The sequence below is a fragment of the Podarcis raffonei genome, chromosome 14 (assembly GCF_027172205.1).
Source record: "Podarcis raffonei isolate rPodRaf1 chromosome 14, rPodRaf1.pri, whole genome shotgun sequence".
Lineage (NCBI taxonomy): Eukaryota > Metazoa > Chordata > Lepidosauria > Squamata > Lacertidae > Podarcis > Podarcis raffonei.
In genome coordinates, this window is record NC_070615.1 from 51533459 (window position 1) to 51558256 (window position 24798).

The window sequence follows — 24798 nt, forward strand, 5'->3', positions numbered from 1 at the left end:
GGCAAGTGCTAGGCTCTGTGGTTTAACCCATAGCGCCACCCGCATCCCTATTCTTACCTGTAGGTGGTACCTAATGCCATGGAAGCTGGTGCTGATACACCCAGGAACCTCGCCTGAACGCTGGAGAGGTTGCACCTCTACAGGCATATATGTATCTGCTCTGATCTCTGCAGAAAAACACGGAATATTGTGGCAGACTCGAGGTCTGGGTTTCGAGGTTTTCCTCCGTGTCGCTGAATCTTCACCTGGTCACTTTTAGGATTTCTTCGTTCCAGGACTGGGTCAGTCGTCCAGCTCAGAGGGCCACATTGAAACCAGGTCAGGGTGGAGCGGGAGTCTTCAGGGCACAAGATTTGTATGTCGTCCTTGTGAACAGGATAAAAGGCAAGCAGTAATTGGCAGACCCCCGCGGTAATTACTTTTCCAGTATTTGAGGGCAGCAAGGTATTAAAACATTTCTTGAAAGCCCCCGAGAAAACTCTGAAGATACGGACTGGAGAAATGATGAATATTGAACAAGCGGTGGCTTCGTTCATTTCCGTCACTTTTCATATATATTAATTTCTGCAATTGGGTGGGCAGAGCTGAGATTCCCAGGAGAAACACTAAGAGGGACATGGGCTGCCCAGATACATTTTGAGGGTGGTTCTGCATTATTTAGCCAGTCAGGAAATCCAGCCTCCTTGTCTGTTGATTTTAACGTTGGTCTGCGAGCAGTGGGACGCGGTTTCAAAGATTTACTGGGTGATCTCGCCTCAGTGACTTGCCCAGCCAACGTGCCTGGTGGGGTTCTCTTGAGAATAAGATTGGGGTGGAGTGGTGAGTCAATGGATGCTGCTCCTGAGCTGTTCTGGAGAAATTGCCGGGATTAGCCGTGGATACATCACTATTCCATTTCTGTGATGGTTTATAAAGCCGTAAACAACTTGGGACCTAAATGCTTTAAAGTTCCAATGATGGCAACACAAGAACGGGGCCTTTTCTGCAGTGGCTCCCTATTTGTGTGATGCTATCCCGGGGGGCGGGGTTGCCTGGTGCCTTCATTATATATCACCAGGAGAAAACGTTTGTCTTCGACCAGGCCTTTGAGACTGATTGACATCTTTTACCCCTTTTTAAATGGGAGAGGGGGAGTTCATTGGTTTGGGGGGGTGTTTTTCTGTTCTTGTTTTTATTACGTATTCTGTGTTTTTTATCTTGTGTTTTTATTCTGCGATATACAGATGAAGGGCAAGATACAGATTTAATAAATCACCGTACAGTGGTACCGTAGTTCCTTGGTACTCAAACAACTTGGAACCTAAACTCTGCAAACACAGAAGTGTTCGGTTTGTGAACTTTTTTCAGAAGCCGAACATGCTCCGGTTTGAGTGTTACGCTTCTGGTTTGAGTGTTATGCTGTGATCTGTCTGTTTTTGTGGCTCTTTTGTTGTTTGTGACTGTGTGGAACCCAGTTCAGCCAATGATTGATTGATTGTGTGACTGCAGTACATTGTTGATTGCTTTCATTTTATGGATCAGTGGTCTTGTTAGATAGTAAAATTCATGTTATATTGCTGTTTTAGGGGTTGTTGTTTTTTAAAGTCTGGAATGGATTAATCCGCTTTGCATTACTTTCTATGGGAAAGTGTGCCTTGGTTTTGTAACGCTGATGTGTTAACCTGTGTACATTGCTTCTGTATATATGCAATGAAGCCCTTCCAATCTTCCTTAAATTCATTATCCTCTCTTTCCTCTTAGTTTCATTGTCAATTTTGCCAATAATAAATTATTATTATTATTATTATTATTATTATTATTATTATTATTATTGCTTTTTCTCCACAGTGTTCCCAACTCGTGCCCAGCCAGTCCGCGTGGCGCTGGCTCCTCAGGATATCGCTTCGCACAGAATATTACCTCGGACCTGCAGCTAGTGGCGGAATATGCGGCCAAGGCAACGTCTGAGCAGCAGGCAGATGCATCTGGCGGAGACAGCCCAAAGGTACCACGAAACCTTCCCCTCTTCTTCTGCATCCTTGCAAAGGCCGGGGAGCCCGGCGTTCCATTAATCACTGCTAACGGCGGCGGCTCAGCTGTCACTTCCTCCCCTCTAGGGTTGCGACGGGGTGGGCTCCCTGGTTCCGGTACCAGACAGTTGAGTAAATTGTAGATGCATTCCTGCCAAAGGATTCCCCTCGAGGGTCGAGCGAGAGCTGCTTCTCCTGTCCAGCCAGGCAGGTTGGCGTAATGTTGCATACAAGGTCTCTCTCTTGAGGGGGTCTTGCAAAGGCTGCAAGGGTGTTCGACTCGATGGCAATCTCAGCTTTTCTCCTTGGCTGGTTGAAACCATCGCTCTTAAATAAGATAAAAGTAGGAATTGCAATACAGTCATACCTCATGTTACATTTGCTTCAGGTTGAGCGTTTTCAGGTTACGTCCCGCGGCAACCCAGAAGTACCGGAAAGGGTTACTTCCGGGTTTTGCCGCATGCACAGATGCGCAAAACGACGTGCAGAAACGGCGAATTGTGACACGCGCAGACGTGGGTTGTGTTCTGCTCATGTTGCGAATGGGCCTCTGGAACGGATCCCGTTCGCAACCAGTGTACAGTGGTAATTTGGTTCTCGAATGGCTTGGCTCCCGGACAAATTGGCTCCCAGACACTGCAAACTGTGTTCCGTTTTGCGAGCATTTTTCGGAAGCCGAACGTCTGACGCGGCTTGTGATTGAGTGCAGGAAGCTCCTGCAGCAAATCAGAAGCCGCGCCTTGGTTTTCGAACGGTTTCGGGAGTCAAATGGACTCCCGGAACAGATAAAGTTCGAGAACTAAGGTACCACTGTATCTTGAATGCACCGCATCAGGAAAAGACAAGAAGAAAGCAGTTTTTATAAGCAGAAGCGCAATGTCATAGAACTGCAGAGTTCGAGGGGCCCCCAAGGGCAGGAATCGCAACTCAAGCATCCACGACAGGTGGTCATTCAACATCTGCTTAAAGGCTTGCTTAAAGGATTTTTAAAAACAGGTTCAAATCTCTGCTGGTTAAAATACCAGAGGTTGCCTCTGTAAGAGGCGTTATAAGAGGCATCAGCACAAGAATTTCTCTCCAACATCTGATCAAAGCTCCACCTGATCCAGCATCAATGCCTTTGGGAAGCCTGCAAACAGGGCACGACCCACCCCTGTTGCTTTAATCGTGAGAAGACTTTATGCAATTAAAAAAGCAAAACAGAGCTTCTCCAGTGGCTGTTGGGTCACGTGGAGGAATCACGGTTTGGCCTTAGAAGCAGAGATATAGGGGATTTTCCACTGTGAAACTGTTTCATTGGTTGGGGTAGGGACACAGAGGGGCTGTTTGCTCTTGCCTTGGGACGCATCTGCCTTGCCAGCTGCCGTTGTGCTCAGCAAAATCTCCCCCAAACAGTTAATGAGCTGCTGTGCCACCAAAAACTCCCTTGCGTAATTGCAAAAATGTGAAGACACTAGCAGGATTGAAGTAAATCCTACAATGAGGATATATAGTAAAGAGTTAAATTGTGCGATTGGATTTGATATGGGATACCTGTTAAAGGGAAGGAAGGAAGTCGTAAGCTCGGAGGAACAAATAGGGTTTTTTTATGTTTCTTTTTGTAATGTTGGAAATGTTGTTTAAAGGAAACCAATAAAAAATTTTATATATATATAAAAAAACTCCCTTGCACGCCTGTCTTTTGTGCCGCTCACCTGCAGGATGAGTCCAAGCCTCCGTACTCCTACGCCCAGCTGATTGTCCAAGCTATCTCGTCGGCCCAGGACCGGCAGTTAACACTAAGTGGCATCTATGCCCACATCACCAAGCATTACCCGTATTACAGGACGGCGGATAAAGGCTGGCAGGTGAGCAAGGGCCTTGCCCGGGGGGGGGGGGTGTCTGCGGAGGTGGAGCTCTCAGTCTTGCTCGAAACAAAATTCAATCCACCACTTGGCTTTGGGGTCGTCATTCTCCTGCCTCTTTGTCCCCGCAGAATTCCATTCGGCACAACCTTTCCTTGAACCGCTATTTTATTAAAGTCCCGCGTTCCCAGGAGGAGCCTGGGAAGGGCTCGTTCTGGAGGATAGATCCCCCCTCCGAAGGCAAACTGGTGGAGCAGGCCTTCCGGAAACGGAGGCAGAGGGGGGTGTCCTGCTTCCGAACCCCCTTTGGGCCCCTCTCATCCCGGTAAGTTCTTCTTCTTGTTGTTTATATCCCATCTTTTCCTCTGACACAGGGACTCAAGGTGGCACCAACTGCTGGCATGCGCTTCCCACTGGCAGCCTGCCAACTTGCCAGATTTGGCAAGGCTGAAAGGGGCAGCATACATCTTATCCGCTCAGTCAAGCTTTTGATTAACCATCTGAATGGGGGGGGGGGTGTTTCCAAGTCAAACCCATTTTGCTGTGAGTGGCGCTAATCAGCAAGCTATTGGGGAGGGAGATAAGGGACGCTAGCAATAAAGGAGGCTGCCTGGTAGGGGGAGGTAAAGACAGCGAACTTGCAAGGAGAGGAGACGGGAAGACTAAAGGAATGAGGAGAGAAATTAGAAGAAAAGGAGGAGCAAAAAACTGCTCCAGCTAAGGGAAAGACACTAAGGCAAACAAGAGGGAAGGGAGTGTTGAAAGGAAGCAGCTGATCGGCAAGCAATCGGGGAGGGAGATAAGGGACGCTAGAGAGAAAGGAGGCTTCCTCAGGATTTTTGCATTGGGTCACCCCAAATTCACCATCAGGTCACATAGCATGTCCATGGCTACAGCCTGCACCAAAAACACACACACATCCACTGTTTCGTGGGGCCCCAGTGGTGCAAAAACATGGTTACAAAGCACAGATCCACATGGATTCTCAGGATTTTTGCATTGGGCTATCCCAAACTCACCTGTCAAATCACATGTCTGTGGCCACAGCATAAACCACAAAAATCATACATCCACTGTTTCATTCAGAATTTTTTTTTATTGTTTTCCTCCTCTAAAAACTAGGTGCGTCTTATGGAGCGAGAAATACAATGCCTCCTAAAAACAAGTCAGGATCAAATTAAAATCTAATTAGATGACTTTCCCCAGGATTAGGGTTGGGAACAGTAAATGCTCATCAGGCCCAACTGTTTGTAAAGTAAATGGGTGAGGTTCTCCAGGTTTGGGGGCATGCGGCTGCTCTTCACTGTAATTCTGGCTGCATGATTCACTCGGTCACCAGACCCACACAAATGAAGGAAAATCCGGCGAGTCCCGTCCAGTCCAGCGGCTGGCTCTCCGAGTGCCCAACTAGGCGCCTTAGCCGAGCCTCCCTCTGCCCTCGCCTTTGGCTCACTGCCTTCTTGCCTTCCAGGAGTGCCCCTGCGTCTCCGACTCACCCTGGCCTGCTGTCGCCCCACACCAGTGGCCTACAGACCCCAGAGTGCCTGTCCAGGGAGGGGTCGCCCATTCCGCACGACCACGACTTCGGCTCAAAACTAGCCTCTGTCCCAGAGTATCGGTATTCGCAGAGCGCCCCCGGTGAGTAAATTGCAGTGTTTCTTTGCAGGAGAGAAGGAATTACATTATTTGGTGTGGCAGCAGCTGCCCTTGGGAACTCCCCGTCTATTGACCTCACGCAGACGCCTTCTTTGTATAGGCAGCCCAAGATTTGCACGGGGGGGGGGGCGCGTTCCTGGTCCCTATGCACATAAGCCCACTCTTATGATCTGCACGTCCATTGAAAGCGCTCAAAATGGTCACAGCTTGTACTCTTTTCAGTGCCTGTTAGAATCATTTTGGTGCAGAGATACACAGAAGGCTGGTGTGTATTTTAATCTGCTTTCAGCCCACTGCAGATTTTTTTTAAAAGTTTTAAATATTTGGGGTTGGGGGGTTATAATATTTTTTATTGGTTTTTAAAAGAACAAATTCAAAATAATAAAGGGGAAAAAACTTTTACCATATCCATATATGAGATTCTCTGAATTTCACGACTTCATTCCGTGAAAAATTCATTCCGTGGAGGCTGCGATCCAGCGGCAGCCATAGGAACTTTGTTTTGGAGTAACACCAGTGCTATTTTTCTGTGGAGACACCAGGGGACACATCCCCCTACACATTTTGTGAATCTAACAGGAAAAGAAATCCATTGTATTTATTTTCCCTGATTTGAACTGTATTTATTTTCTCCCCGGTGGTGATTTTCTTGAGTCAAAATGAGAGTATCCCTAAACATTTTTTAAGGGAAAAAAAGCACTGAGTTATATCATAAAATTATATATCAACCGAAAGATAATTTAATGAAGAATGTAATGCAATAACTTTTATGAAGGATTATTTATTACAACAGCAGTCATAAAGAAGAAACGTGAAACACACAGGAAAAATGAGATATACAGGTTAAGTTGCCATGTTGGCACTTGGCGATAAATAAGTGGGTTTTGGGTTGCGGTTTGGGCACTTGGTCTGTAATAAAGGTTTGCCATCGCTGTCTCAGAGTCATTGAGCTGCAGCGGACAGGAGTTGGATCCCAGCAGCCTCCCTGCTTTGCCTGAGCGCTAGTGTTCTTGGGGTCGAATTTCCAATTTCCCTTTTCCTTTTCTTCCCAGGCTCGCCCGTGAGTGCCCAGCCGGTGATCATGGCCCTCCCTCCCCGGCCCTCGGCCCTCGTGGCCAAGCCGGTGGCCTACATGCCAGCCTCCATCGTGACCTCTCAGCAGCCTTCGGGGCACGCCATCCACGTCGTCCAGCAGGCCCCCACAGTCACCATGGTCAGGGTGGTCACCACCTCTGCCAACTCGGCCAATGGGTACATACTGACCAACCAGGTGCCGGCCGCAGGCACCCATGAAGCAGCAGGAGCCGTCTTGGACCTGGCTGGTGAGACCAGAGGTAGAGTAGCACTCCTGGCGGGATGTGGGTTCCCCGCGGGGAATGCTTTTGCCTATCCATTTGCAAACTGCTTTGGTAAACTCACAAAAAACCCAGGGAGATTCAGCTGGCACCTTCATTCTACGCCTTTAGGTGCCAGGTGAAAATGTTCCTGTTTAGTCAGGCCTTTGGCTGGTTGGCATCTGATGCCCTTTTAAAATTAATCAAGTACCCAATCCATCTGTCGGCCGAGAGATTTAAATCTTGGAACAAGGCTGCCCTCGAGTCCTCGCGGATTAGGCAAACCAGTTAGGAGTGGGGTACATCTTCAAGCATGTGGGCAAGCTCTCTTCATAAGGGATTTAACGATAGCGTCCTTCATTTGTAGCATATGGACTGGAAACACAGAGCTGTAGAGGCTTTGCTCCATTTGACATTTGCTCTACAAGTCATTAATAATAATAATAATAATAATAATTTCATTTATCTGCCACTTATATGCCAAAGTGTTTTCTAGGTGGTTTACAACTGTAAATAGGACACGGGTGGCTCTGTGGTCTAAACCACTGAGCCTCTTGGGCTTTCCGATCAGAAGGTCAGCAGTTCGAATCCCCGCGACGGGGTGAGGTCCCGTTACTCGGTCCCTGCTCCTGCCAACCTAGCAGTTCAAAAGCATGCCAGTGCAAGTAGATAAATAGGTACCACTGCGGCAGGAAAGTAAACGGTGTTTCCGTGCGCACTGGTTTCTGTCATGGTGTCCCGTTGCACCAGAAGCGGTTTAGTCATGCTGGCCACCTGACCAGAAAAGCTGTCTGTGGACAAACGCTGGCTCTCTCGGCCTGAAAGCGAGATGAGCGCCACACCCCAAATTCCCCGTTGACTGGACTTAACTGGCCAGGGGTCCTTTACCTTTTTACCTTTTTTTACAACTGTAAAATCAGTCCATTATTAAAATGCACAATAGCATTGAGACCTCCTTAATTAAAAGAAAGAAGCGTAACAGCTAAAACAATCGGATCAGAAGTTCATTTCAAGGAAACCGTGGCCTGGACTGGTGTGTCTTCTGACAGCTGCCTCTCGTATTTCAGCAGGGAGACCCTGGTATTTAATACAGAATAGATCGGATGAATAATTAACCAAAGGCGAAACTGCAGAGCTGTAAATCCAGTCATCTCAAAGCAATATCACATCACATAAATTTAGTTGTCCAAATAACTCTCTGTTGTCCTGAGCATCTATGTGATTTTGCTGCTGCTCTGACAGATAGCCCAAAGTCAGGCCTTTCTGTCTCCGCGGAGGCAAAGAAAGCAAGTAAATAAATAAGATGTCCTCTGGAATCAATCAGCGTTCATTTCACTTGAGCTCGGAAAGGAGAACTTTTACTGCAGCTCACTTTGAGAGATGGGGGCGTGAGGCATGTCCTCTGTTTCTCCGTTCCCTGCAGAGGCACTGGTGGAAATTGCAGGGGTGACTGAAAATATTTCCGCACCGCTCATCCAGAGGAAGGGAGTAAGAAACGAAACAGGGTGGAGGAAACAGGCCCCCGAGGCTGCATGTTGAATAACAGGGACAATTCAGCACAGTTCTCTGACTCTTCCCGGAATGAACGGCCAGGTCAACAATTGATTCTTTCTTTCTTCTGCAGGAATGGATGAGAAGCCAACCATTGCGTTTGCTGCAATCCCCACTGCCAGCCGAGTTATTCAAACCGTGGCCAGTCAGATGGCCCAGGGGGTCCCGGGGCAAACAGTCACCATCCTCCAGCAAGCAGCGCCCATGACCATTGGGCAACACCAGCTCCCCGTCCGGGCAGTGACGCAGAATGGGAAGCATGCTGTGCCCACCAACAGCCTGTCTGGCAGCGCTTACGGTAGGCCATCCATCTTCTCTCCATTGCCCTGTTGCCCCTGGGGTTCCCGGGATGAACCCCGTTGTCCGTGGCATCTGTCTTCAGGCCCCGAGGTCTGGGCTGCACCCTTCAGCCACAGAAGTGATACTGGGAGGAGTGCCTCTTCCTGTTTCATCCTGCCTGCTCCTGAGATCAGCAGGAGAAGCTCCGCCGGAGGACCTACACGAGCCTCTTGGGACAGGGCCTTTTTTGCTGTGGCACCCTGGCTCTGGAAAAGCCACAGCATATCGCCTCCGACAGTTGAGGCAGAGCATAGACTTTGTGGCTAGCAGCCATCGATAGCTCTCCCCTCTTCCATGAATTTGCCCAGTTCTGTTTTAAAGCCAGACAGGTTGGCGGCTGTCTCTGCGGAAGTGAGTTCCATAGATTTAACTGTGTGTTGCCTGAAGAAGTGCTTTCTTTTCTATGCCCTGAATCTCCCAACCTTCAGCTCCATTGAATTTCCAGGAGTTCTAGTTTTAGGAGAGAGGGAGGAAAGCATTTCTCTGCCACTTTCTGCTCGCCGTGAATAATTTTACAAACTTCCATCATGTCTCTCCTCTGACTTGCCTTTTTCAGTAAACCGCAGCCTTTCCCAACCCTTCAATCTCCTTTTTGAGGCAAGGCAACCAAAACTGGACACAGTATTGCAAATGCGGCCGACCCATAGATTTTTGGAATCTCATTACAGTGGTGCCCCGCAAGACGAATGCCTCGCAGGACGAAAAACCCACTAGACGAAAGGGTTTTCCGTTTTTGAGTTGCTTCGCAAGATGATTTTCCCTATGGGCTTGCTTCGCAAGACGTTTCCGTCTTGCGATTTTTTTCGCTCCCCCCCCCCTTTTTCTAAGCTGCTAATAGCCTTTAAGCCGCTAAACCTTTAATAGCTGCTAAACCGCTAATCCGCTAAGCCGCTAATAGGGTTGCTTCGCAAGACGAAAAAACCGCTAGACGAAGAGACTCGCGGAACGGACTATTTTCGTCTTGCGAGGCACCACTGTATGATCCTAGCAGTTTTCTTCCAGTAACCAACACTTTGTCAACATCATCCTTGAGCTCTCCATTATGTCCCCTTGGCCTCATTCCTGTTGCTCACCTGCAGTCCAGACCCCACGGGAATATATGCGACATTAAGATCCTTTTCCTTGACGTGCACCCATCGATTTGCACACGCTTACTCGGAATTGCATTTCCCATTTTACCCCCCCATTTACTCAGTTTGGAGAGGCCCCTTTGGAGATCTCCGTAATGACCCTTAACAATTTGTGTCACAGTGATTGGTTTTAGGGCCCCCCCCCCCAAGTGCCACTTTAGCTTAGCGCAAGGGTTAATAATAATAATAATAATAATAATAATAATAATAATCTATTATTTATATCACATCCATCTCGCCAGGTTTCCCCAGCCACTCGGGGCAGCTTCCAGCAAAATATTGAAATACAATAATTCATCAAATGTTAAAAGCTTCCCTAAACAGGGCTGCCTTCAGATGTATTCTAAAAGTCAGATACAGTAGAACCTTGACTTACCACCACCCCTACTCACGAACAGTTTGACTCGTGACCGCGGCAAACCCAGAAGTAAATACCGGGTTTGCCGCGATTTGCGCATGGACAGAAGCGGCTGCCGCCATCTGCATATGCGCAGAATGGCGCTGCCGCTGAATGCGCACACGCAGAACGGCGCTTCTACCGGCAACCTGGATCGACTCACGAACGGACCTCCAGAACGGATTCCATAAATGAGTAGAGGTTCCACTGTAGTTGTTTATTTCCTTGGCATCTGATGGGAGGGCGTTCCACAGGGCGGGCGCCACTACCGAGAAGGCCCTCTGCCTGGTTCCCTGTAACTTGGCTTCTTGCATGGAGGGAACCGCCAGAAGGCCCTCGGAGCTGGACCTCAGTGTCCGGGCTGAACGATGGGGGTGGAGACGCTCCTTCAGATATACTGGACTTTAAAGGTCAGCGCCAACACTTTGAATTGTGCTCGGAAACATACTGGGAGCCAATGTAGGTCTTTCAGGACCGGTGTTATGTGGTCTCAGCGGCCGCTCCTAGTCCCCAATGCTGCCGCATTCTGGATTAATTGTAGTTTCTGGGCCACCTGCAAAGGGCGCCAATGTAGGTCTTTCAAGACCGGTGTTATATGGTCTCGACAGCCACTCCCAGTCACCAGTCTAGCTGCCGCATTCTGGATTAATTGCAGTTCCCAGGTCACCTTCAAAGGTAGCCCCACGTAGGGCGCATTGCAGTAGTCCAAGCGGGAGATAACTAGAGCATGCACCACTCTGGCGAGAAAATCCACAGGCAAGTAGAGTCTCAGCCTGGTGGGCTTGTGGTTCCGGCGTGTGTTTCTGTCCTTGTGACGTTGCAGCCTCTTTGTTTTCCAAGCAAGAGGAAAGCTGGCTAATTCATATTTTCGCCTCCGCCGCACAACGTGTGTTGGTAACAAGATTTTAAAAAGCAAAACCTGCCAACAGCCCCTCTGGTGTCCAACGAGGCCTGATGGAAGCATAGGGCACCAGGTAATTGCTCATTGTGCTCGAAGCCCTTGAACAATCACCTGGAATTGCCTGCAATTACTTCAGCGAGCCGAAAGTGGTGATTAGCAAATCTCCATCGAGAAGCACCCATTCCGCTGCGAGAGGGAAGGTGAAGAAGATTAAAGAGATTGTTTCTCTTCCCTTTTGCACCACTGAGAACTTAATTCCCCTCTTGACAATGAAATCCTAACAACCTTCGCCCAGAAGTGGGCCCTGCTGATTTTAACACCACTCGCTGGCAGATAAGTATTGTTAATTACATTGATGTTCGCTTATCTGTGCCGTGGGATTGCATTCTCTCAGGGCTTTAATTCTGCTCATCAGGATGAGTCCCTGTTCTCCTAGGGCACCTTCTTTTCGAGAAATTGGTTTGGTAGAGCCTTCTTGGTGGTAGCTCCACATTTTGCTTCCCAAGGGAAGAACCTTAGGGTAGAAAAGCGGGTAATAATACTAATAATAACAATAAATTATGTTCTTGGGGGACGGGGTGGGCTGGTGTGGAGGACTCCCTGGTCCTCAGTGGGGTAACTCTGTCCCTGAAGGACCAGGTGCGCAGCCTGGGAGTCATTTTGGACTCACAGCTGTCCATGGAGGCACAGGTCAATTCTGTGTCCAGGGCAGCTGTTTACCAGCTCCATCTGGTACGCAGGATGAGACCCTACCTGCCCATGGACTGTCTTGCCAGAGTGGTGCATGCTCTAGTTATCTCTCGCTTGGACTACTGCAATGCGCCCTACGTGGGGCTACCTTTGAAGGTGACCTGGAAACTGCAATTAATCCAGAATGCGGCAGCTAGACTGGTGACTGGGAGTGGCTGTCGAGACCATATATCACCGGTCTTGAAAGACCTACATTGGCGCCCAGTACGTTTCCAAGCACAATTCAAAGTGTTGGTGCTGACCTTTAAAGCCCTGAACGGCCTCGGCCCAGTATACTTGAAGGAGCATCTTTACCCCCATCATTCAGCCCGGACACTAAGGTCCAGCGCCGAGGGCCTTCTGGCGGTTCCCTCATTGCAAGAAGCAAATCTACAGGGAACCAGGCAGAGGGCCTTCTCGGTAGTGGCGCCCTCCCTGTGGAACGCCCTCCCATCAGATGTCAAAGAGATAAACAACTATCTGACATTTAGAAGACATCTGAAGGCAGCCGTGTTCAGGGAAGTTTTTAATGTGTGACATTTTAATGTATTTTTAGTCTTTGTTGGAAGCTGCCCAGAGTGGCTGGGGGAAACCCAGCCAGATGGGCGGGGTACAAATAACAAATTATTATTATTATTATTATTATTATTATTATTATTAAATAATAATAATTAACTATTGACTTAATGCAAGGCAAGGGTTGGATGAACGATCCACATGGATAACTATGGATTAGCGTTGGTTAACACAGTGCTGTTTTTCTAGAAAAAGAGGTGCCGGAACTCAACATGAAGGCCTCTCTTGTTCTCTTATGGTGCCCACTTAAGAGGTGCCGGAACTGAGTTCCAGCTGGAAAAAAAAGCCCTGGGTTAACACTTCTTTTGCTTTCTGTTTGTGTACTTAAGCTTGAATTGTTTGGGGGGGGACGTGTTCGTTTGTTTATAATACTAAATTAATTCTGCATGTGCCAAATTGTTGATTTTTTGTTGTTGAATTTACTGGAGCGCTCTGTGTGTTTGGCTTGCAATTGTATTTCCAACACTGTGTTTTTCGATGGTTCAAGTATTGGTTGCCAGCCCCTTTGGGGGGACAGCTGGCTCACTGTGGAAAAGCGGTGTCCAAGATGAGAAAGCGATAGAAGAAACAACTGCAATATGTAGAGATAGTTCTTTTTTTAAAAAAAAATAAAAATTATTGAGTTTTACATTTTCATCTTCATCACAATAATATGTCTAATACAAAGAAAAATACTGAATTTACCCCTCCCCACCCCGGCGACTTCCCTCAACTGCATCTGGTTTTTTAACATATTGCTTTCTCCTGCTTGTTTTGTTATACCTTGATATTGCATTCTCTAAATTAAATTTTATTTATTTATTTATTTATTTATACATACATACATACATACATACATACATACATACCTTGCCCATCTGAATGGGTTTCCCCAGCCACTCTGGGCAACTTCCAACAGAATATTAAAATACAATAACCTATTAAACAGGGCTGCCTTATTATGTTCTTATCATTCTAACCCCGTTTATGATTTCTGTTTTGTTTTGTTAATTGGAAGTGTTTAGTCAAGCCCTAGGGACGCGGGTGGCGCTGTGGGCAAAAGCCTCAGCGCCTAGGGCTTGCCCATCGAAAGGTCGGTGGTTCGAATCCCCGCGGCGGGGTGCGCTCCCATTGCTCGGTCCCAGCGCCTGTCAACCTAGCAGTTCGAAAGCACCCCCAGGTGCAAGTAGATAAATAGGGACCGCTTACTGGCGGGAAGGTAAACGGCGTTTCCGTGTGCTGCGCTGGCTCGCCAGATGCAGCTTTGTCACGCTGGCCACGTGACTCGGAAGTGTCTCCGGACAGCGCTGGCCCCCGGCCTCTTAAGTGAGATGGGCGCACAACCCCAGAGTCTGTCAAGACTGGCCCGTACGGGCAGGGGTACCTTTACCTTTACCTTTAGTCAAGCCCTGCTAGTGAGTCCATTTCTTTACAGTATTTCTGCAGATACAACATAAATGGTTCCCAGTCTTTTTTAAAGTCTCTATTGTCCTTATCTCTGAGTCTTCCAGTTTGCTTCACCATTTCAGCATATTCCATCAGTTTTTCTTGCCATCCTTCTGTAGTTGGTATCTCATCACTTCTCCATTTTGGGGCTAGCAGTATCCTAGCTGCAGTTGTGACGTACATAAAAAGTTTCTTCTTCTTTTGGCAAGTCTTTGACCTGTAATGCCTAGTAAAAAAAGGGCTTCTGGACTTCTGGTTTAAGTTATCTTAAACCAGGCATGTCCATTGTTCGTTTCGGGGGCCTAATCCGGCCCACCGGTCGGTTTAATCCAGCCCCTGCGGCAGTTTATTTCCTGGGGTAAAATCTTTAAAAAAAACCACACCAACTTCCATCCTATAAAAAGGTCAACAACTTTGGTCGGCCCTCACAGCCCTTCACTTCATCAAATCTGGCCCTCTTTGAAAAAGGTTTGGACACCACTGTTAAACATTCATTTCATTATAAAATCATTTCACAATAATTTTTAGTTATTTTACAGTTCCCTGAAGAGGTAGTTTTAAACGCGTCTTGTGCGTTTACAAAATCAGCGTCGGCGAGGCTAATGCTCTTCTTCCTCTCTCTCTCTCCGTCCTCCTCCTTTTTTTTTTTTTTTTGAATTTGCATTTTATTTATTTGTTAAAATGTTTATATTACATCGGTAAACGTTGTCATATTACATTACAGGACTTTCTACAATATAATTTCCAACGTGTATACAAAAATTATATACACATTTTATATCCCTAGAAAGAAAATGAAACAAACAAACAAAAAAGAACAAAGAGAAAAAACAAAAACAATTCCCCCCAAAAAAAATCATATGCATACCAACACACTAGACTTCCTGTCTATCCCGTTGTATATTCCTTTTTTACAATAATAATAATAAATTTATAATAAATTTTATTTATTTCCCGCCCTCCCCAGCCGAAGCCGGGTTCAGGGCAGCTAACAACAATAAAACAGTACAAAAGTACAGCACAAATGAATGTACTGTATTTTTCACTCTATAAGACGCACTTTTCCCCTCCTAAAAAGTAAGGGGAAGTGTGTGTGCGTCTTATGGAGCGAATGCAGACGGGAGGCTCTGCTTAGCGCTCCCTTTAAAGAGCCATGTGGGGGCTTTTCCCCGAGGAGGGAAAAGGGACTGACGGGCTGCTCTCTGTCCCTTCCCACACCTCCCGGAAAAGTCAGCAAGAGCCGCTGCCAGGCTCTGCTCAGCGCTCCCTTGTAACGGCTCCCTTTCGTCCCTCATCCTGCTTTGCTGGGAAGCCAGCAGAAGAGGTGCTGCGCAGCTATCGCTCTTGCTCTCCTGGCTTCTCAGCGAAGCGGGAGGAGGGACGGAAGGGTTTAAAGCAAGAAAAGCGAGAGCCGCTTACATGCTCTGTGCAGAATATTTTTTTTCTTGCTTTCCCCCTCTAAAAACTAGGTGCGTCTTATGGAGCGAAAAATACGGCGCTCTTATTATTGTATATTTCTTTGCATTTTATCTAATACATTCCTCTTCTCTTTCCTCCTCCAGCCCTCACAAATCCACTGCAGCTGCTGGCTGCCCAGGCCAGTTCCTCCACTCCGGCCGTGGTCAGCCAGGCGGCGGAGGCCGCGGCGAAAGAGGACCCTCCTGGCGAGCCGGACGTCAAGAGGCCTCGGGTGGAGGAGCTGAGGGGGGCGGCCCCCTTGCAGACGGGCAGCGTCATCACTTCCACGGCTCCACAAGGACAGGCGGCCAGCGAATAAGGAAACCGGGATGCTCTGAAAGAGGCGCAGTGCACGACCTTTGCGGGATTGTCTTTCTTCTTCTTCTACAGAAAGAAGAAGGAAAAACTACATCTGTAACACCTTTTTTGGGTGGGTTGTTGTTTTTTTTAAAAAGTTCCTTTCCAAAAGTTAAGATTTTAACAGGACAGGATGGTCTCGAGGTGCCAAATGAACGGCCGAAACCTCCAGCTACACAGAAGTCTGCTTTGCCTTTTACTCTGGAGATCTTTTCTCTCTCTCCCCCCACCCCAAACCCCCAGACCTCCTTTTTAGATTAAAGAAACAAATACAGACAATTTGATTGTACGACTGCTGGGGTTTTCCCCCTCTCCCCACGTTAATTTCCTTCCCTTTCCCTCAAATATTGGGCTTTGTATGTGAGCATATTAAACGCAGGACAGAGGCACATGTGGTTTTGGAGGAGGCTGGGGCAGGTTGTGATCGCCAAAGATTACTTCTGCCTCTTTTTATATATGTATGCGCGCACACACATATACACACAGGAATGTGCCTCCCTGCCCCCCGAGCTTTGAAACCCAAAATCCAGAGGAAGCCCAGCTGGGAAGGGCTTTGCGAAAAGTTAGACGTTGCAGGCTATATTGGCCGGTATCCCCAGAAACAGCCTCGTGGGCCTGTTCATTCTTCCCACCAGCTGACCCATGCTCTAACATTGTATTGCTGTGCACAGTGTTCTTCCCCATTTCCCCCCCCCCAAAAAGAACATGCCCCCCAGCCAGAGGACTGAGAAACTGTCAGCACAGAGATGCCGGGATACCGGTTTAAGTTGGGGGGGGGGTAGTTCAGTTGGTTAGAGCAGGGGTCAGCAAACTCACCGTGTCTCGGGCCGGTGTCTCCAGCGCTGATCATGTGGAGGGTGGGAGAGCATGTGCCCATACGTGTGCACTATTTCCGGGTCGGAGGAGCACCGGAAATATGTGTGCATGTGCACAGGCCTCCTCTGACCCGGGTGTGCACCGGAAATAACACTTGCGCATGCGCACAAGCTATTTCCGGTGCTTCACCGACCCAGAAGTGGGCAGCCACGCAGCGCCAGTAAGAACGGGCGGTGGGGGTCACCGCGGGCCGGATAAACGAGTCCCTCGGGCCTTATCCAGCCCGCAGGCCTTAGTTTGGGGACCCCTGGGTTAGAGCATGGTGCTGATAACAACGACAAGATTGCAGGTCCGATCCCCGTAACAGACACGTCTGCATTTTCCTGCATTGGACTGGAGGATCCCCCAGAATCTGTAATTCTATGCTCAACATTTGCTGGGTTGGGATTAGTGGGACTGCATTTTCTGGCATCTACAGCGGGCATAGGCAAACTCCGGCCCTCCAGATGTTTGGGACTATCAGTGCCCATCATCCCTGACCACTGGTCCTGTGAGCTAGGGATGATGGGAATTGTATCGTATCGTAAAACCTTTATTGGCATCACATACAACATCCAAAACAAATCAGTGCAGAATTACCACTTCCCCAGTGGCACAAAACATTTGCTAAAAGAAAGGAGGCAGAACAGTGTATCGTCACATCTCTTGGTCTCCAGGGAGTTCAGACGTCTGCAGTGTATTTTGACAACAAAAAACCAAATAGAGATATTTAGCCACTGACTTGGTGAGCTCCTGATCATTCCCCAGTAATAGAAAATGTATGACCTCTGATTCTGACCTCTGAAAATGTATGACCTCCGTTTGGGGATACAGAGTTGATCTAGAAATTGCTGGCGGAGATCAGCATATAGTTTACAATTGAAAACCATATTTGTAAGGATTTCCATATTGGGACGTGGGTGGCACTGTGGGTTAAACCACAGAGCCTAGGACTTGCCAATCAGAAGGTCGGCGGTTCGAATCCCCGTGACGGGGTGAGCTCCCATTGCTCGGTCCCTGCTCCTGCCAACCTAGCAGTTCGAAAGCACGTCCAAGTGCAAGTAGATACATAGGTACCGCTCCGACGGGAAGGTAAACGGCGTTTCCGTGCACTGCTCTGGTTCACCAGAAGCGGCTTAGTCATGCTGGCCACATGACCCGGTAGCTGCACGCCAGCTCCCTCGACCAATAAAGTGAGATGAGCGCCGCAACCCCAGAGTCGGCCACGACTGGACCTAATGGTCAGGGGTCCCTTTACCTTTAAGGGTTTCCACCAGGTGGTCTACACATGGGCAAGTTCTTTCTCCTTCCACCCTGCCTGAGAACCTTCCCCAAAGGAGGTATGATGGATTTAAATTAAACCTGGCCAGCGAGATTGCCCTTCTTTCTTGAGGGTTAAGCAGAAATGAAAGGTAATTGTGGTTAGTTTCATGTGCACCATAAAGTTGGAAATAAAGAGGGGAACATGTTTTCTCTGCTGCTACTGTTAGTTCTTGGCGTTCAATATCCCACAGACATCTGGAGGGCCAGAGTTTGCCTATGCCTGATCTATGTCTGGTTCCAGGCTTGATTTAACACGGTGCAAATTCAGGGAAGAGAAGAGCCGTCCATGGCTACAGCCTCAGGGGAGAGTTGCTCTTGCGTTCGTATCCTGCCTGCGGTTTTCCCACAGGCAATGCTGGAACTGGATGGGCCACTGGCCTGATCCAGCAGCCTCCTCTTACATAACAACCTAGGCAGGGCTTTGCTGTGTCGGGATTTGTTAAGAGGGAGTAACCAGCCGGGACCTTTTGGTGCCGTTTCTGTCCATCGAGACAGAGAGGGAGAAAGACCGGAATTGAATAACCGTTCACCTTTAGAGATGGCGCTGCCTCATTGCTCACCACACCTTGACATAGCTGTCAACTTTTCCCTTTTCTTGTGAGGAATCCTATTCAGAATAAGGGAATTTCCCTTTAAAAAAGGGAAACGTTGACAGCTATGCCCCTTGAGAGCCCAGATTATGCATTAAGAGGAGTGGACGCCATCTCAGGTAGCCCTTTGTTTTGGACGGCAACTTCTGCTGGAGAAGACTGGTCCGGAGAGAGCTGGGTTCAAATTCCTTCTCAGCCACGCTGCTCTCTGGGTGGCCAGATCAGTCACTCCTAACAACCCTGTGAGGTAGGTTGGGTGGCAAGGAAAGGAGGGAGATTGGGGAGAACTATGAGCGCATCCTCAAGCAGGAAGGGCAGGATAAAAATGTTCATGACTCGTCGTTGGATCTCATGAGAGACAGCGGTGGTGTAGTGGTTAGAGCGTCAGGACTAGTGCCCGGCAGAGACCAGGGTCCAAATCCTCACACGGCGAAAGTCGCTGGGAGTGACCTTGAGGGCCATTTGCCGCCTCGCCTACCTCACAGGGTTGTTGTGGGGATTAAATGACGAGGGGGGAGGAGAACCACGTGCGCCACTTTTGAGCTCCTTGGAGAAAACGGTGAAATTATAAATGCAATAAATAAATGAATAAATATGATTCCGGTCCCCGCGTCCCGTGGGTGAAGGTTAAGACATCGACCGCTTGGCGCTCGTTAGGGTTTCTTTGTATCCGTGGGACTTCAAATGGGTTTTCAGAGCCCAAATTTGAGCAAATCTTGCTCAGTGCTGAGCTTGGTAGAGGGCGTAAGGACAAGCGCATAACCCCATGCATTCCTCCAAGCTGTTTATTTCCCTGTTTGCAGGCCCTTATTAAGAAAGGCAGGCCTAAGATTTAAGCGTGTTTGTAAATCCAGCCGTGCTTCTAAATTCTTCTGAATTTTTAAGCATTGCAACACCTCTTTGAACATTTCCCTGCATGTTTTGGGTGGGTGTCCTGCACATCCCCCCCCCCTTTGTAAGGCTTGTTCACACCTCGCAGTAAACCATAGTTAGTGGTTTGCCGTGAACGGGGGCTGATCTTTGTCATTTTGCTCCTCCGCATTAAGCCCAGGAGAGAACAACCCCTGGCTTAGCATGACATGGGACAGGGGTGTCCAACAGGTCGATCACGATCTACTAGTAGATCCCCAGGAGGTTTTGGTAGATCGCTGTCGATCGCTGGGTCCCTTTCCTTAGTGTTGCTAAAAATCAATTCCCGCCCTGCCCTCGATTGTTGCACGACTTGCAGAAAGGAAGACAAGAGTTTACTCAGTGAGGTTGTTTGTTTCCCCAGCAATCTGTTGGCGAGCAGCTGTTCCCCTTTTTCCTTAAAAATGGGCAGCATTTTAGCCTGGAGCTCCGAAAAACGGGGCTTTCTTCCTCAAAAAAAAGCTCAATGACTTTGCCCTAAGTAGATTGACCACCCCTGATATAGGATATCGGGGAGAGAGCCCCTCCTTCCTTCTCAGATTGACTAATAATAATAATAATAATAATTTTTATTTATACCCCACCCTCCCCGGCCAGAGCCAGGCTCAGGGTGGCTAACACCAGTAAAATTACAGTAAAAACATAATGGGGGGGGGACAATTTAAAATACAGTACAGGTTAAAATGCATTTTAAAATGCAGCCTCGTTTTAAAAGTAGCTCATGGATCAAAACCATAAGGGGAGGGAAACGTAAGGGTCAGACTGAGTCCAAACCAAAGGCCAGGCAGAACAGCTGTCTTGCAGGCCCTGCGAAAAGATGTCAAGTCCCACAGGGCCCTGGTCTCTTGTCACAGAGCGTTCCACCAAGTCGGGGCCAGTGCTGAAAAGGCCCTGGCCCTAGCTGAGACCAATCTTACGACCTGGGACCTCCAAAATATTTCATTTGTGGACCTTAAGGGCCTCCGCGGGGCATACCAGGAGAGGCGGTCCCGTAGGTACGTGGGTCCTAAGCACTCTCTTGGTTGTCCCGCCCCCCACAGAAATTTGGGGGTAGCAGTGACAAGAGGGCATTCTCTCTAGCGACTCCTAAGCTTTGCATCTCCCTCTGCACAGCTTTTTGCAACTGACAAATCCACACCTCTTTCTCCTGAACTTTGACACCTGAGGTCTGCGTTTTCAGGACTCATCCTATTCCTGGGACCGCAATTTGTTTTACCTGTTAGCAATACGGAATTGGTATTTGTTGCAACCTGCCCTGGGACGTGCTAGTAAAAGTATAATAATAATAATAATAATAATAATGTCTAAACCAGGGCCTGTAGTTTATTTCCTCCTAATGCTAGTCGAAAAGGGACAAGCAACCAAATCAGGCACATTCCTTACCTGTGGTTTACTGTGATGTGCGAAGGGTGCCGATAAATTTTTATCCACAAAAACAGCCCCAGTAAATCTCTCAGCTGTCGTGGGAGAAGGGCAGTCTCTTAGCTCTGTATAACAACAGATAGTTTGAACTTATTCTGAAGGAGAAATTGAGTTAGGAGCCCCGGGGTTGACTCTTGTAGGCGAGAGAGAGCAGAAATAATCTTGCGAGACAGGCAGAGAAAGACCTGTTCTCTGCGTGAAAAAGTTTGCTTGCCATCTAAAAAAGAAAGAATTGATCACTTACTTCCCCCTGGAAGTTCTAAGCATCTGGTGCAAAATATCTGCATGCACCCCCCCCCCCCAGAAATCAATTCAGTTGGGAGAAAAAGATCTTGCTCCATATGATCTATTAGTTCTGGAGGTCCTTTCGTCCGGTCCCTTCTCCTATGCAAGCAGTAATTCTGCCCTTGTCTAAAATGAAGGAAGGAAGTGTCTCTAGTGGGTTCCTGAAGGAATGAGAGCGTTGTGCTGCATGCATTCAGATGCAGTTGCCCAAACTTGTAGGAAACCGTGAACATGCGAGGAGGAGGAGGATCACAAGACACCTGACGGGGTTTGCATTGTTGGGAAGCAAAGCCCAGCTTGGGTAAGGAAACAGGACAGACCTTTGCTGTTCTCCGGAGCCAACCAGCTGCACACCTGCCTGCCTACCTTTGCGTGCAAACACAGAGGCCTTTTGTTAAAAATCTCACTCCAGCTGCCCACTTTGATCACAGCGAAACAGAGCCGGCTGCGAGGGACTGAGCTGTCTGCAGCGGATGATCTGTGCTTCCTTGGGCAGGGGGCTGTGTGGCATGGTGTAAAAAATTATTATTATTATTATTATTATTATTATTATTATTATTATTATTATTACTAAATTTATTTATACCCTGCCCTCCCCAGCCAAGACCGGGCTCAGGGCAGCTAAGACCGGTATAAAAACAATTTATTAAGATAGAACTTAAAAACAAGATTAAAATACAACATTAAAATGCACCCTCATTTCAGTAGAAACTCAAATCAAATTTTTTGGGGGATGAAAACGTCAAGTCTTCACCAAGACCAACTATCCAGACTGGTCCTACGTGGGCCAGAAAAAAGCCAGGGAAGTCCCCAAATAGGAGTTCCATCACAGAAGGAGAAAGGAAAAAGGAAAGAGGAGGAGGGGATCAAGTTGATTCCAAGCCAAACGCCAGGTGGAACAACTCTGTCTTACAGGCCCTGCGGAAAGAAATCAGATCCCGCAGGGCCCTGGTAAAGTGGATTAAATCCCAGGCACTTAGATCCAATGCAGCCGAAACGGGATGGGACTGCTGAGCTTGGACTTGAGACTCCCCTAAGAAACGGGGGGGGGGGTATATCTCCCTCCATCCTCTTCCAGGTTTGCATTCTTGTTTTCCTTCACACTGTAATGAATTTGAGAGCCCAGGCAAACATCCCCCCCCAAAAAAAACCCAACTTCTGTACTTCTGACCTATTTGATATTTTAAAGTCACTTTTTTCTGTTTGGAAAACAACATTTCAGCAGCCTTGAATGGAGGTGAGGCCCTAATCATTTTGATCCCTTGAAGGAAGAGACTGCAGAAGCAGAAACATTTCTATGGTTGTAGGACCACACTTAACCTTCATCCACACTTAACCTTGCTTCATATTTCTAGGCACAGGTCTGAGCTATCCAGTCCTGTGTCCGAGTGCTTTTTAGTTTTGTTTTATTTTATTGCCCCAGCGCTTTCTCCACGAAGACTCGCTCTTTACCACTGAAAACAATTAAGTGGGAAATCCGAATTGCTGTTTGTTCTGGTTCAGCAGTTAAGATCAGCTTTTCCTGGAAAAAGCAGCGGGATTTTTTTTTTATTTAAAAAAGCTCAGACACAGACCAGGCAAGCGTGGACCTGTGTCTAGAAATTGTGGGGCAGGAAGTAAGAGTGGAGGAGCCCTGACTTCAGACTCTGGTCTGTGTGCCTTCTGAATCCAGGGGTAACTTAAAGGTAAAGGTAAAGATACCCCTGCCCGTACGGGCCAGTCTTGACTGACTCTGGGGTTGTGCGCCCATCTCACTCAAGAGGCCGGGGGCCAGCGCTGTCCGGAGACACTTCTGGGTCACGTGGCCAGCGTGACAAGCTGCATCTGGCGAGCCAGCGCAGCACACGGAAACGCCGTTTACCTTCCCGCCAGTAAGCGGTCCCTATTTATCTACTTGCACCCGGGGGTGCTTTCGAACTGCTAGGTTGGCAGGCGCTGGGACCGAGCAGCGGGAGCGCACCCCGCCACGGGGATTCGAACCGCCGACCTTTCGATCGGCAAGCCCTAGGCGCTGAGGCTTTTACCCACAGCGCCACCCGCGTCCCAGGGGTAACTTACCTTGGGGCAAAATATGTCCCTGACATCTCCTATTGTAGGGTTGCTGTAAGGCAGCAGGGGAAAGGCATCTCCATGTTTTCCTGCAGAATCCCAGAGGTATCCCTTCCATCTTGCTTTGCCAGTGGTGATGGCTTGCTGTTGCAGAGGCTTCTTCTAAGACGCATCATCACCAGCCCTCACCAAAGCCTGATGGATTTCACTACTGGGCGCAGGGAGAGGCATCAGCGTTGAAGGTGGACGTTCAGGTTGTTGGAGAGGGGAGATGAATCCAGCCCCATGGGACACGACCCACTAGTAAATTCTCCATTGCAACCCCCTGTCGAGTGCCCTTCCCCAACTCCCGTTGAAAACTTCCTGGTGACTTGCCCCCCATTTTAAATGAATGGGATACAGAGCGCCGCTGCCTGAATTTCTCACCTCAAACACCCAAGTGTCTTTGGTCCAGCCCTGGAACTGGGAGTGCCACCCCTAACCTGGCTGTCCTTACCTGCTGTCAGACCACAGCTCCCATAACTCCTTGGCCATCCTGGCTGGAGTCATGGCGGGTTGGAATTGCCAGATTATACAGAGAACAATGTGGGACGTGGGTGGCGCTGTGAGTTAAACTACAGAGTCTAGGACTTGCCAATCAGAAGGTCAGCGGTTCAAATCCCCGCGACGGGGTGAGCTCCCGTTGTTCGGTCCCTGCTACTGCCAACCTAGCAGTTTGAAAGCACGTCAAAGTGCAAGTAGATAAATAGGTACCACTCCGGCGGGAAGGTAAACGGCGTTTCCGTGCGCTGCTCTGGTTCGCCAGAAGCGGCTTAGTCCTGCTGGCCACATGACCCAGAAGCTGTATGCCGGCTCCCTTGGCCAGTAAAGCGAGATGAACACCGCAACCCCAGAGTCGGCCACGACTAGACTTAATGGTCAGGGGTCCCTTTACCTTTACAGAGAGCAATGCTTTGGGGGAGGCTGCCTTAGGATATGCCAAGACACTCTTGTGGCTGCATGCGATAACTGCATTGCAGGGAACTGGGAATAGATGACCTAAACTGATTTTATGTTGCAGGGGAAGATGCATAACAATGCACGATAAAACTGTGGTCCAAGGAAGCTTGCTTGCAGCTCCCGATCTTCTCAAAGGGCTACCCTCGAATTCAGGTCTTGCTTTCCTGTTATACAGTATGTGCTGTGCATCCACTAAGCAGCAAAGCCTTAAGTATGTGGGATTTGAACTATGCTGCCCCTTCTTTGTGCCCTGCTCCGAGCTGACATTCCCGGCATCCTTTGCATAGGCGTCAAGCTTGCAGAGGTGCATTCGGTTACCCAGACTTGCAGATAAACATACACCTGCTCACCCGTGGCAAGTAGCAATCTCACCAGGCAAAGGAACTGGTGGGTAGCTCAGTTGGTTAGAGTGTGGTGTTGCTAATGTCAAGGTTGCAGGTTCAATTCCCGTAAGGGGAAGCTGCGTTGCAGGGGTTTGAAATAGATGGCTCTTGGGGGCCTTTCCAACTGTATGATTCTATGTCTATGGAGCTCAGGGGGGGGGTTATGTTCCTTTAGGTCATAAACAAGGGATGTGGGTGGCGCTGTGGGTGAAACCACAGAGCCTAGGACTTGCCAATCAGAAGGTCAGCGGTTCGAATCCCCTTGACGGGGTGAGCT

At 48.4% G+C, this 24798-nt stretch overlaps 1 protein-coding gene across 2 annotated transcripts in view; it reads left to right on the forward strand.

Moving 5' to 3' along the window:
- The window catches only part of FOXK1 (forkhead box K1), an 89580-nt gene extending 73595 nt beyond the window's left edge, over positions 1–15985 (forward strand). The window contains exons 3-9 of one of the 2 annotated variants that reach the window (XM_053365487.1): positions 1828–1984; positions 3710–3856; positions 3985–4178; positions 5325–5491; positions 6562–6843; positions 8468–8692; positions 15454–15985. In XM_053365487.1, coding sequence (XP_053221462.1) covers positions 1828–1984; positions 3710–3856; positions 3985–4178; positions 5325–5491; positions 6562–6843; positions 8468–8692; positions 15454–15668 — 1387 coding nt within the window. In that variant the 3' untranslated portion in view covers positions 15669–15985. The remainder of the gene's footprint in view (positions 1–1827; positions 1985–3709; positions 3857–3984; positions 4179–5324; positions 5492–6561; positions 6844–8467; positions 8693–15453) is intronic. The other variant, XM_053365488.1, reaches the window with a different exon arrangement.
- Positions 15986–24798: the final 8813 nt, after the last annotated feature.